Raw genomic sequence first — 13900 nt, 5'->3', positions numbered from 1 at the left:
TATATTTTTTAGATGATTATAAAAACAATAAATGCATTATGCATCAGATAAATAAGTGAATTATAATTTGGCACACACCCCATCTCTATCTCTCGTCCTTCTCTCTCTCTCTCTCTCTCTCTCTCTCTCTCTAGAGAGAGAGAGAGAGAGAGAGAGAGAGAGAGAGAGAGAGAGAAATTATCTCTCTTCTCTCATCCCACACCACCTTTCTCTCCTCCCCGGGGGCTGAGATGGATAGGGGGAGAAGAAAGAGAGAGGGAAGAGAGAGAGAGAAAGGAAGGAGAAAGAAAATAAGGGGGAGGGGGAGAGAGAGGGTGAGAGAGAGAGAGAGAGAGAGAGAGAGAGAGAGATATATTTGTTTTTCTCTCACTCTCTCTCTCTATCTGGGGAGGGAAGAAGAAGGGGGCCTTGCCATCTCTCTCTCTCTCTCTCTCCCTCTCTCTCGATTCCCCCTTCTTCCCCCTTTTCATCCTCCACCCCCTCCCTCTTTCTTTCTTCTTCTCCACTTCCTTTTCTTTCACGCTTTCTTCTCTCCTCCTAAAGAAAGAAGGAAAGAGAGAAAGAAAGAAAAAGAAAGAGGTGGTGCAGGAGGGGGGCGAGAGAGAGAGGAGAGGAGGGGAAGAAGAAGGAAGAAACTAGGGGGCGGGGACGGGGGTAGGGGAAGGAAGCGGGGGCCCTCATTCCCCTGGCTTCTCCTTTTCTTTCTTCGGGGGTTGGCTAAAGGGAGGGGGAGGGAGAGAGAGAGAGAGAGAGAGAGAGAGAGAGAGAGAGAGAGAGAGAGAGAGAGAGAGAGAGACACCCCCATCCCTGATGGGGCCAGGGCGGAAGACACCCCCTCCCCCGCCTCTCTCTCTCTCTCGAAAGGAGAAGAGGAAAAGTAGAGGAGAGAAGAAAGAGAGGATAGACACTAAAAGAAGAAGAAAGGAGAGAGAGAAGAAGAGAGAGAGGGGTGTACAAGATATATACTCCATGGAAATGACGACACCAGGTTCTCTGCTTTACTTGCTTAAGAACAGGACCCATAAAAGACTGCAGTTCATATGAAAGAAAATCAAAACATATTTGTGTCACTTTTGCTCAGGATATAGACAAGAGCACATTTCCGGCCTGAGAAACTGAATGTGTAATGCTTCACCTTCAATGTGATTATGTAGGTTTGGTAAAAATGTACTTTAAAAAAAAGGCCTAAATTCCTTCCTTTCGATTTCATTTGACTTAAAAGTAACTATTTTTCATAAAAATAATGGCGAAGATGACATTCGGCATTAGTCCGAAATATCACGGCAATGCCGAATATGACAGCTACAATGTATGTCTTTTTCGTTGTTTCTTGTGTAAAACAAAATAGTTTTGGAACATTGTTAGCGAGTTGATTTTGAAGTGTCTAAAATGATTTCAAATAAAGCCTGAATCACACGGAACTGGATATCCAGTAGGAATGCTCTAGTTGACGCTGGACTGGCTACCCATTTGCTAGTTTTCGCCTCACACGGTACTTGTTTCACCGTACTTGTCGATAGTCTTTTGTTCCCATAATGGCGGCCGGGCGAAATGTAAACAACGTATCACTTCACACTTTTAAAATGCGATAACTATTCAACCGAGAGGAATATCGCGTCGTATTAAATGGTTTTAGGTAGAGAAGAATGGCGCTGATAAAATACATACTTTACAACGTTTACTATACACTTGTGGAAGAATATTTTAGCTTTTTCAATTGTAAACACCGTGCACTCAGTCACCATAGACGGTACCAGACATGCCTTTCGTGCTGTATGCACTCGGAAACCACAGACAAAAAAACGCTACTTTGCACACTCACAGATTATCTTCACATAGCCGAACTTTGCTCTGATTGGCTGTTCCACAGAATCTAGTCGAGGAAAGCAAGTAGCAATTAGAACATGTCCTATTCCTCCAAACCAGTCAAGCAGTCAGCCAGGCGACCATGATTGCTACCTAGAAAGTTAGTTCGGCGCCAACTAGGGCATTCCTACTAGAAATCCAGTTCCGTGTGATAGGGGCTTAATTCCAAAATTCACCATCAAAGTTAAAGTGTTCGGCAACACCCCGGTTTCCCCTATATCAAAACGCCTAGTGTATGTAGTGTTTATAAATAAATAGGACGCATACTATGCACAGCTTACAACAGGCACGTATCCAGGAATTCGTTTCGGGGGGAGGGGCGACTAAACACCATTTTTAAGGGGTATAGATAGAACCTTACAATTATATGTTTACGGCCAGTGGTGGCAATTGGGTTTCAAATGGAGGGGGGGGGGGAGATGCAAGGAAAGTTAACTTTCTCTTGGTAGACAAGTCTTAGCATTAAGAGCCCAAAGTGTGGAGGCAAAAAGCTGGGGAGCAACTATCCCCTAAATCGTCGCCACTGATCGTCCAGCGTCCTGAATCCCACCTTGCACATGTGCAACTAACAATAACAGGATTATATAACATTCTCAGTCTTGCCTGGATAATTATTTATCTCCTTAAATTATCATCACATTATTCAGGTAGACAAAAACCTAATTTTATCTACTTTAAACTGAAAAATTTCCTTGGGGGGGGGATGTCCTCCAGCCACCTGATCCCCACCTTGCATACGTGCTATTCGCAATAACAGGGTTACAGAACATTCTCCGTCTTCCCTCGATAATTATTTATCTCCTTAAATTTATCGCCACATCATTTTATTTCACACCAGAAGAAACCAAAAAACGTCATTTTATCTAGCGTAAACCGGAACCTTTCCCCTTGGATACGTGCCTAGCTTACAATCACCAATATTGAGAGCATGAGTCAGAGGAGTTGGAGTAAATGGTAGTACTTACATTCGCTCGGTCTCTGATGAGTCGACATCTCATTCTCTCTTCATCACTGCTCATCTTCTCCATCCTGCTCTCCAGCATCTGTGGGAATAAGAAAACTGGAATCAGTCACATACCACAAAACATGTGTTCCATTTCAGTACGTTATAAGTAGGGAGACAAATTTATGGTAAATAAAAACTGAGGAGAGCGGTAAATAAAATGTTAGATCAGCGGTATATACCAGCGGTGAAAAAAAAATAATTGGCACAAACTTTTTCATTATGAGAGGAAACAACATACAAAAGAGCTATAAATTGATAAACTACTTCATTTTTATATACTGTACACATACACAAGTACTTAGCTGTCCAACCAAAAATAAAACATCAACACAAAATCACTTCATTTCTAAATTGCATATCTCAAGTGATTTATTCATTGTATGTATTTAAAGGATATCCTTGCTGTCCAACAAATAAAATAATCACTACTGCATATACACACACACATGCTGAAAATCACATGATGATAAACAAAATTCATTCGTGACTGAACACAAATGACACCATTGTTTCCCTTGATGTGCGGGATCAGACTAATCTTATCGCTGCTACAGCTAGCGAGTTCAATGAAACTGGAAGTTGAGTAGACATTCGGGGGGAGAAAGGAATGCAGCTTGACAGGGAGCGAAGTTTTCGAACTGAGTTTATGTTTAAGGGAAATCCCAATTTGCAGCGTCTTCCTGATGTGATCGAAGATAAAACGTTCTTCAGCTGCAAGTGGTAGGAAACTTTAGGCAAACGTTTTGTTACAAATCGACAGTTTGCCGTGCAACCTCGATTGCCGGTTTTTGCGTGTTTTCTACTTAATTTGATGATATTTCACGGTTATTTCGCGAAAAAGCGTTCATTTCGTGGAAAACATCACATTTCGCATTACTTCGCGAATAAAACTCATGCATATTTCATCACTGGGGGTGTAGTTACGTGCAGAATGTTCAAAATTGCATATTTTTTTCACATTTCGCGAATCGCGAAAATTCAATGTCCCTAGTTATAAGGGATGAGGATACAGTGTAAAGGATACAGTGTTGAGTGAGTATATTTAGTGAAAGAAGAAGAAGCCATAAGAAGATACTGAGGAGGACTGAATACCCATTGAATGTGGAGTGACCAAGGATTTTACACAATATGAGAAGAAAGTAACTGGGATCATCTCATCTCGGATACAAGACAAAGAAGAAAATGCCAGGTCCCAGCTCCTGTTCCAATTCTGCGGTAAGAAGAAGAACTAAGGAACATCCATTTTTCGGATGTCCTGCTCTTAAAAACATTCCCCTTTTATTTTGGGAACAACTGGTCTAAGGACTGTATCACTAAAGTAATCTCGCTTCATCTAAAAGCGATTCTCACATAAATACTTCTTACTCAATGTACATTGTGAAATTCATCTACATCAATAATTGTATTGTACACAAGTTAACCTGCTGGTTTCAGAAAATTCCTGGTGTAAGGGCCTTAAAACATATAAGTATATTCTCTCTTTCTTTCTTATTTTACTCTACTATATCTTATCCTTATTTTTATGATTTTTCTTTGTTATTCTTGTATTTTATAATTTTAATTCTATGTCATGTATATCATTTATTATCATCAAGGATATCGCCTCAAGTTTTCATGTCTGAATAGAAACACACCTTGGGTTTAATATTAGGAACCAAGGTTACTGAACCTCTTCTCATTGGATTTATTTATTTCTTTATTTATTATATTGAACTCAACAGGTTTACACCAATTTACAGAGTTCACATTGTAATAGAATAGTACAATTTCTTATACAATACATAGAATAACAATATTGTAGAGTTTCATAACATATTTCCATCTAATTTTCTAGTCAATGTATTCATAACTGTTTTCTTGAATTGGGAATATGACATTGTGAATAAATCCTCAGTACATCCTTATCCTCTCGAGGGGCACGACCGCTCCCAGCTAAAACTGCAAACAAGAACTGCAGGCTACGGGAACTAAGCTGGGAGAGAAGGTGTATTTGAGTGCGAGGTGAGAGGTGGTTGGAGGACCTCGTCCCCTGTGCCCCTTCAGTACGTTATGCAAAACTAATACTGAATCATTGCGCAGTTTCCAAAAACTTACAATCAGATGTACATACACAAAACTTGAGCTTAGCTACAAATGTGTCTATCCATTTTAATAATAATAATAATAATTATTATTATTATATAAATAATATAAAAAAGGTAAAGTGGCCCCCTGTGCTTAGCACCACGCCATGAAGGCGTATAGGGGTGTGGGGGTAACGCCCCACACTTTCTTGATCCGGTCGTGTGTGGGTGTGATGTGATCAGCACCACGCCCCTGACCGCCTTTACCCCACCCCGCAGGTACCCATGTTATTCGACGCTGGGTGGGCGCCGGGGCCGCTTCCAACGTTAGAAAAGTTCCCGGATTTGAACCGGCCGGGGATCGAACCCGGGACCTTTAGCATGGTAGTCAGACGTGTTACCGACTGAGCCACCGCTATATATATAAATAATATATAATAAATATATAATATAAATAATAATAATAATTTTATGTTCGAGTTTCAACCTTTCATTAAATACTAGTGTGTGAACGTATGTAATGATTAATGAACATTCATTTCACATATTTTACTTCACTTTTCTGCCACTTTTGGCTAAATCGCGAAGATGAAGATGAATTGTGATAAGTAGGGCCCGGGAGTTTATGTTATAACATATTTTTCATTTGCCTTCGGATCTATTATTGGGGTGAGATCTTTACATATCTGATGAAAATCAGCCGAAATAGACAAACTTGACAAATCATATTTTGACATATTTCACAAATTTCGCGTTTTTACAACATATTTCTTCAATTTTGTTGTAATAAGACATATTTCTGTATAATTTCGTAATTCTCTCGCACTTAATCGGTTATTTCATATTTTTTTCTTCGTAGCTTTAGCACAACGGATAGTTCATATTGTCGAAGTTACGGAGGAAGAAAGGTGCCGTGTTTTCTTCGTAAAGAACAATAATATACCACTTTTTTATCCCGCCGACAATTGATAGCCATGCAAGCATTATTGAGGCAAAATGTTCTCTCTCATTGTTGCACGGGAAGTAAAGACGTTTCGTTCTCATTTCTTTGCCTTTTTCGCTTTTCACAACAATCAGTCAAAAGTAAAAATAACATTCGGTACATTACAGCCCCTACTCTACTCTATCGGGTATGGGAGAAATTCCAGAGTACTGTCGTACATATTTTTGGATTTACTGGGAATATTTCTGTATTTTTCTGACATATTTGTAATTTTTCATGACATATTTTCCAATTTATATGACATAATTACATACATATTTTACAGTTTTATAGGACACAAAGTCCCGGGCCCTAGTGATAAGACGAAATTTATGACAATCACAAACACAGACCCAACAGAGAATTACACCGACCGTAGTTGCCAAAGCCTTGCTAGTCCGCAACAATGCAGTCCAGGGTGTACCACGTGGAAACGAGGCTGACGTTCAGATATCTTCATAAATAGTCACCTCTTACACCCCTATGAACATTGAAAAGCAACTGAAACGGAACATTAGCGATAAACGCGGTAGAATCCAAGAAAACTTGAAATCAGTATGCCTCTGCAAACTTACTTATCTTGTGGAGTGCCTACTTCCGTGCCGGAGTGATTAGCACAGCATGCTATGATGCCAGAGGCAAGGGGTTATTATTTCTATTAGATACGACATACTACTTAGAAATATCTAATGTCAAGAAAAAAGAAATTTTCCAACCAAATGGGGTTTAGAAATGCATATTGGTTTCGCCACATCATGTGGTTATAGATGCTTGCCCATAGTCTTAATTTCCTTAAGATTTTAGAGTTCGTTTACGAAAAGTGCTCACCAACAAATAGGAATGTAGATGGTTCCATTGTTGCTGGGCATTATAAGGGAAATAGGAACAATTTCTCTCTTATTCACATATAGTTTTTCTTTTTACGCAAGGGTAGACAAACTAAAAATGCAGGTGCCAGGCCATTTTTCTCCAGGAACCAGTCATCCTCTTCTTATGCAAATAAGGACTAAGAAAACCAATAATCCAACCAAGATAATGCTACACATTTTGAAATGTTACCCTAAGAGATTTGTTAATTAATATAAGATTGGATTAAATGTAATTAATTCTTGCGCCAGAATAGCCTTCCTAAAGAAGGCTCAAATGGTAAATGAAAAACTATGCAATACATTCTAATACATGGTCAACTCTACTATATCATTGCAGATTTTAAAATTCGCTTAGCAACTGTGCAAAAATTTATAATGACATGTTTGGTTTTTTCTGATTTAATAATACACGTGGTACAGAAAACTCACAAACATGATACTCGTTATTAAAGAAAAAAGTAACGGAAATTTCCTTCACTTAAACTATTAACAACAATTAGAACTGGATTTGAAAATTCGGAAGCCAGGTGAAAATTTTCAGGCACCATACCGAAGGGAGTCCTGTATTTTTCTACACCTGATTTTACGTGTCTTTTCTACTTCACGGGTTATCATGTTGGACAGACATTCAAATGCCTTACACAGGATTCGAACCTAGGACCCTGGCTTCCTAGCGTGTTGCGCTAAACACTCCTTCCAAGAGGCCAGCCAGGTAAAAACCTCATTGGCTGAAGCACTTGCCCTAATTTATGTTCTCGCACCGTTTCTTTCCAAGCTAGCATCTCTTCGTTGCCGGGAGGAATTGTTCTTGGTGACGGTCTACTGTTACGTAGAAGTTAATCAATATGACCTTCGTATACAGTTCCCATGGCGGGAATTAACAAGGATATCGTAACACGAAGAAATGCGCGACGAAGTGCTTCGCCAAATTAGTTCACTTCTAACAGCACCTGGAGGAAATTGTTCTCACTGTTCTCTTTTAAAAAATAGTAGGCAGTACGATCTCCAATGGGCCACACCCTTCTGACTGCGATACTAGAAATAGCAGGTGATTATTTCATTTTCCACAATAAAGGTGCTCTTCTCAGCGGTGCAATCTCGGATGCGTCACCGAGCCAAGAAATCTTACAAAATGCAGCGAGAATTCGACTCCACCTATCGGGTCTCCTCAAGACTAAGGCCCGCATGCTATGTAAATGCTTCCAAAAATTTTGTAGGAAATAGTACTTTACACCAGGGGTGGCCACAGGTGGGAATTTTTTGGGGGGACAAAACTTTGTAGTTCGCTACCAATTCTATATATCTTCACACACAAATGGGAGGTTATCGTTATTATTTACAGTTTTGTCTACCTACCTGTGGGTGATCGCGGCGATGGAGTTGAAATGGAACACCAACATCTTTATCTTATGCCTGTAGAATCGGTTCGGAAGGCGGGGGGTGGGTGTACACGTGATTTTCGCATTAATACAAGGTGACTCAAGCAGACAAACTGTTAAGAAAAAGGTTCAGTACATATAACAATCAGTGGCGGATTACCAAATAGACCCACTAGGCACGTGCCTCCTTCAGGCGCCAATCAATTTGTGTTTAACCCTTGCTGTGGCTTTTATTGCTTACAATGACAATGCAGCCTTTGTTGATTTGTTTTTGTAAATACATACACCTCGATCTTCCACTAAGAGTTTGTTAATGGCCAGGCAGGAAAGAAGACTGATTGTTTGAAACTCACATCTGTAACAATGCCAGTCTTAAAAAAAAAAAATAATAAACACATAAACACTGCTGACAAGTGAGTGAGTGAGTGCAGCTTTCGCGTGGACAGCAACTAGTTTTTGTCTTACTGTATTCTCAGGCTGGTGCATTCAGTTTGTTGCTAGTGCGTTTGCGTTTGGTGGTTTTTTTTATGCAGCAGGCAGCATGAAGCGAACAAAGTTAAGTGGGGCGACTTATCGTAAACTTGCAAACAAAAAGCGTGAAAGAGAAGTAACCTTACAGAAAAAGCTTGGTACAGTGGACACGTTTTTTAGGCGAAAGGAACAAGTGATTTCCGAAAGCAGTTCAATAATTGAAGTGGAAGCGGCTACATCGAGTGAACTCTGTGAAACGCAAAATGTCGAAAATATTGTGGGTTTAGTGGAGGATTTTGAGGTTATTGATTTTTATCCTTTGTTTTTTATTTCAGTATGTTCACTAATTTTTATATTAACCTGTAAAAATACTGCAAAGAAGTTACTATTTTTCTTTTGAGAAGGGCGCACATTAAGTTTGTGCCTAGGGGCGGCGAGGAAGCTTAATCCGCCACTGCTAACAATAGTAGTAAGCCTGTGCAGTTTTGTACGTGTTAGCAAACATGAAAGTGAGCCGTGCCTTTTCTTTTCCTTTTAATTTCAACTGCAATGAAAGGTTTCGAATGTCTGGAACTTGATGTGTCCGACTTTGTTGCCCTAAAATACAATTCACTTTTATCTTGCGCAGTGGAACGTGTGTTTTCTGAATGTAATACTATTCTAGCTCAAAACAGAAGGAGTTTCTAGTTCGAAAATTTGTTATCAAACGCAATCATGATCTTGATCTGTAATGTATTGTGTTTCATTTAACGCAGAACCATATTAATTGAAAAAAAATGTGTAGCGAATGAGCATTCAGAATAATGCATATTCATTGCCCGGCATGTAATCTTTCATGATTTGTAATATACAGCATTTATAAATTAAACTAGTTTTTAAAGTGCATATTTAAGTGCGTAACTATCCGAGCCCTACTTATAACCTTATGCCCCTGAATTGATTAATTTGGTTTATTTTATTGCCCGGGTCGGGATACGCACCCGGGACCCCTGGCCAGATGTGTTTATATTCTTGAAGAACTCAAAATTAACATTTTGAACTGTGCTGGTAAATGTATCGTACGTTTATTCGAAATTTCATTTATACACCACCAAATTTCAATGGAAATATTGCAAATCGATTCCCACAATAACACAGAAAACTCGTCAAGAATGTATTTCTTCGGATCTTGAAAAGATAACTAGTTTTCGGATAAAGAGACTTACATGTTAACACGCACGGTATTTTCCATGGAAAGACCTAAAAGTGGTTCGTTCCACTGCATCCCGCAGCCGAACACTGCTCTTCAATTGTTTCCTCGTTTAACATTGTTTACACTTTACCGCTCAGATACTGACATGCGCAGATCGTTTGGACGTAATTTTCCTCCCATACTTCACATATCTATACTGCCCCTTCTCCATACTACATAGCGTGAGGTTCCAACTAGCACTTAGTACCAAAGAATCCTCTTTCTCTTGCCGACAACTAGCCTAGGTTTCACAACAGCAAAATTCCACCTCAAGGTTCGATGTGAAAAAGAGTCTTTCTGCTGTGAGAAAATCAGATGACACGAAAACTACTTATCTATGCACACGCAATATTACTATTGCATAACGGATGGGTCTTTATCAATCACTAGTCAATATAATATAGAGGAAAGGGATATACTGAGGCTTTCGTTTTTAAAATGAATATGAAACAGACAGTCACCAAGAAATACTAGTTTCCCTGCAAGGCGTCACACACAGCACACAAATGTCCAAAATATATCCATTGGATATGTTTCGGAAGTTCTGGATATCCAATAGATATCCAGCAATATCCAATACACATCCTTTGGATATCCCCTGGATATCCATTTGTCCGCATATGTGATATCCAGGGGATATCCAGAATTGGATGTGTTTTGGATATCCTATTTTGGACAAGATCTAGTTGTGTTTTGGATATCCTAATTTGGACAAGATCTAGATATGTTCTGAACATCCAGAATTGGACGTGTTTTGGACGTCCAATGGATATGCAGAATTGGATATCTATATTTTTCAGTTCGAATGTGCGGTTCAAAGACATCCACCCAGCTCCGCGCTTCCCTCTTCCTCACTTCCACTCCTATGCATTCCCCGTGCAGCGCCCAATGAACAGGCAGAAGGCGTGTGTTGGTTGTGTTTGGAGGGGAACAGGCGACTGCGTGGGGAGACGATCCCGTGACCTTGAAGCGCAGTTTGGAAATGAAAGCAGTATAATGGATATCCATAATATCACATCACAATATCCATGGATCTGTTCTAGACATTGTAGTTATCCAATGGATATCCCTTGGAGATTAGTGCTGTATGGGGTTGTTAGTGTTGCCTAATTCCACGGCCGTGGTGGAATTTGTCATAGAAAATTTGCTATTAAGATACACTTATCGCCTTAAGAGTTAGGCAACACACAGTATTTCAGGATGTAGGTGTCCCATTTTTAGTGCCGGTGACTGTACACAAATCTTCTGTTCAAAACAAAAGGGTACCCACAGAAAGAGGTGAAAGTTTTATTGACTAATTTGGTTTATTTTACTTCGCTTCTGTGCCACGTTTAGCTAATCGCGACGATGAGTGATAAATGAAATTGATGAAGGGACACTCAAAGAATGCCAATGCCGGGATTCGAACCCGAGATTCCTGACATCGTAGCGCGCTGTGCTAACCACTCCGACACGGGGGTTGGCTCAATCTAATCCGTTGTAACGCGATAATGTACTGCAATGACCCCACATGCTTTACTTATGCATCATAAATACAGGGTGTCTCATAAGTAATAGCGAAAAATGACAGGTGAAAGTACACTATAATAGAAGCAAAAAAAAGTCTCAGTAAAATAGCATGTTAGGGAACATTTCTCCTTTTCTTCCACTTTGGGCTAATCGCGAGGATGTCATGGTGAGATGTAATTGATTGATTTGGTGGTTAAGTCCACTTTATGGACAGTAAGGCTCATCTGGACTGGACCTACAGTTTAAAAGTGGGATCCGAATCACTGTGCAATGCGCCGTATCGAACCCGGGGCCCCTTCATTACAAGGCGACAAAGCTACCACTGCGCCATCGGGAAGGCTCGAGATGTATTGATGAAACGACACTCGCAAATGACACCCATGCCCACGCTAGGACTCGCACTCCGGAACTTCGGTGACGAATTGTTTTTTTAAGTCCACTTTAAGCAGATAGGCTAATCGGGATTGGACCTACAGTTTAAACTGGAATTCGAACCACTGTGCAATGTGCCTCGAACCCGGGGCCCATTGATTACAAGGCGGCGACGTCAAACTTCGAAAGACGAACTGCTGAATGAACGAACACAATGATGCACCCATACCTTACCTAGGGTTCGAACCTGGGACCTTGGGGTTCGAAGCGCGTGGCACTGACCACTCCGCCACGTTTTAAGCTTAACGCCCACAGAGACGCGGCAACAGAACTTCTGTGTCTGCTTCTACTGGAATCAAATGGTTTAACGCCCACTACAGGGAAACGCGCGGAATTTCCGTGCCAGAAATCTGCAGGTTATCGCCCAGTGGGACGCCGGAAACGCGTTTCAGTGGGCGTTAAGCTTTAGCAACAGCGAGAGACCTTGCCCAGGCAACAGGTGCAGAGTGCGAAAACGAGAGTTAAGCAAAGCGAGTGCAAGGAAAGGCACTTACGACTTGGTACCGCGGCGACACATCTCGACACTCCTTACCTTAGTCTTTTTGGAATTCCCACGACCCATTTCGTAGCGCGTCCGCCGCTGCTCTGGCCGAGAGACCCTCAGCATCGATTTTGCCACCAATCCAGGTCACGCGAGGTTAAACGTTGGAGCTCACGCACATCCTGGTTCTCCCGTCGAGCGCCCTTCGCTCGCGGCACGACAAGCCATCAGTTACAACACTCGATCAGCTATTTTGGGGAAAGATATTATTGTCTAGATTCGATAAAGGAAAAACGTGGATGAGGCTGAAATCCATAACGAGATCGATCAGCTGAAAATTTGCGAACACGTGACTCTCTTTCGGCATTGAATTTTCGGGAGATATAGTCGCGAGAAATTTTGCAAATTTTTAGTGGCGCGACATCGCTCCGGCAAATGTTTATAGAATGGATAATATTAAACACTTTATTTTTTAATGTTAAGTCCTGTTTTGTCCGTGGTGGTTCAGATCTGAAACATTAAGTGTAAATATATTATTTGTACATTGTAATATTTGAAATTTTTTGTTCATGTAGGCAATTTTAGTATTGGATATTTTACGTCTGACATTTTAAGTTACTCCTTCAATCATACTTGTATTATTATTTTAATGTTTTTGTTTTTAGTAACTATACTTTCTTTTGTGTACATTTACAATGTACTTTAGCGTTGACATACTTCATGTTTATCCGAAAATATGGAACACTATAATTGTTCAAATAAATAAATAAGTATATGATAATAGAGAGCACTTCCTGACATTCGCTACGAGACTCGGCGGCAAGCGGCCCGGCGTCAGCGCTTGTCTTTCCAGGTGAACGGGGTCCGCGACAGTCTTTCCCTTTCTCTTGACGTTGCAGACTGACGCCAGCATAATCTTCCCTGGGAAGATATGTTGTGTTGTGTCCGTGTGTTGACGATTGTGGCTTAATATGGCACCACAAAAGTTTACATTACAACAAAGGATTTATCTTGTCGAGTGTTACTTTGGAAAGAGGAATTGTGGAGAAGTGCGACGACGTTTTGCAACGAATTTCGTGATGTTCCCGTTCCACATAGGACCACTATATTAAACCTCGTTAAAAAGTTTAGAGTAACAGGGTCAATTCTCAATAAAAGTGAAAAGAAAAATGGGGAAATCTAAAAATATAACGGATACAAAGACAACCCGCACACCATTAAGAGAGAGTATTGTACGAGAAATCGGGAGAATTACAGTATAAAAACTTGCACGTGTAAATGACAATATCCTTCGGAGATGCCAGGAATGTGTTGCAGCAGAGGGACATCATTTTCAACACCTTCTGTAGTCAAGGTTAGTACACAATATGAAAACTGTAATTTTATTAGCCAACTCTACCGACTGTCGCGGACCCCGGTCACCGGGAAAGACAAGCGCTGACGCCGGGCCGCTTGCCGCCGAGTCTCGTAGCGAATGTCAGGGAATGCTCTGTATAAGTGGTATAATAACCTTTCATGCACAGATAGTCTAATCGGGACTGGACCTACAGTTTAAAGTGAGATCCACTATGAAATGTGCCTGGGGACTCGGGACCCCTTGGTTACAAAGTC

At 40.6% G+C, this 13900-nt stretch overlaps 1 protein-coding gene across 4 annotated transcripts in view; it reads right to left on the bottom strand.

Annotated features, from left to right (window-relative positions):
• LOC145981899 (oxysterol-binding protein-related protein 9) overlaps positions 1-13900 on the bottom strand; it is a 340511-nt gene that overhangs the window by 260932 nt on the left and 65679 nt on the right. For 3 of the 4 annotated variants that reach the window (XM_083115391.1, XM_083115393.1, XM_083115392.1), the window contains exon 4: positions 2832-2909. In XM_083115391.1, coding sequence (XP_082971517.1) covers positions 2832-2909 — 78 coding nt within the window. Of the gene's footprint in view, positions 1-2831; positions 2910-12340; positions 12382-13900 lie in introns of those variants that run through there. The other variant, XM_083115394.1, reaches the window with a different exon arrangement.

The sequence above is a fragment of the Lepisma saccharinum genome, chromosome 30 (genome assembly GCF_977018435.1).
Source record: "Lepisma saccharinum chromosome 30, izLepSacc3.1, whole genome shotgun sequence".
NCBI classification, from domain to species: domain Eukaryota; kingdom Metazoa; phylum Arthropoda; class Insecta; order Zygentoma; family Lepismatidae; genus Lepisma; species Lepisma saccharinum.
The sequence above is the reverse complement of the archived record's forward strand: the minus strand, read 5'-3'. Positions and strand labels throughout refer to the sequence as shown.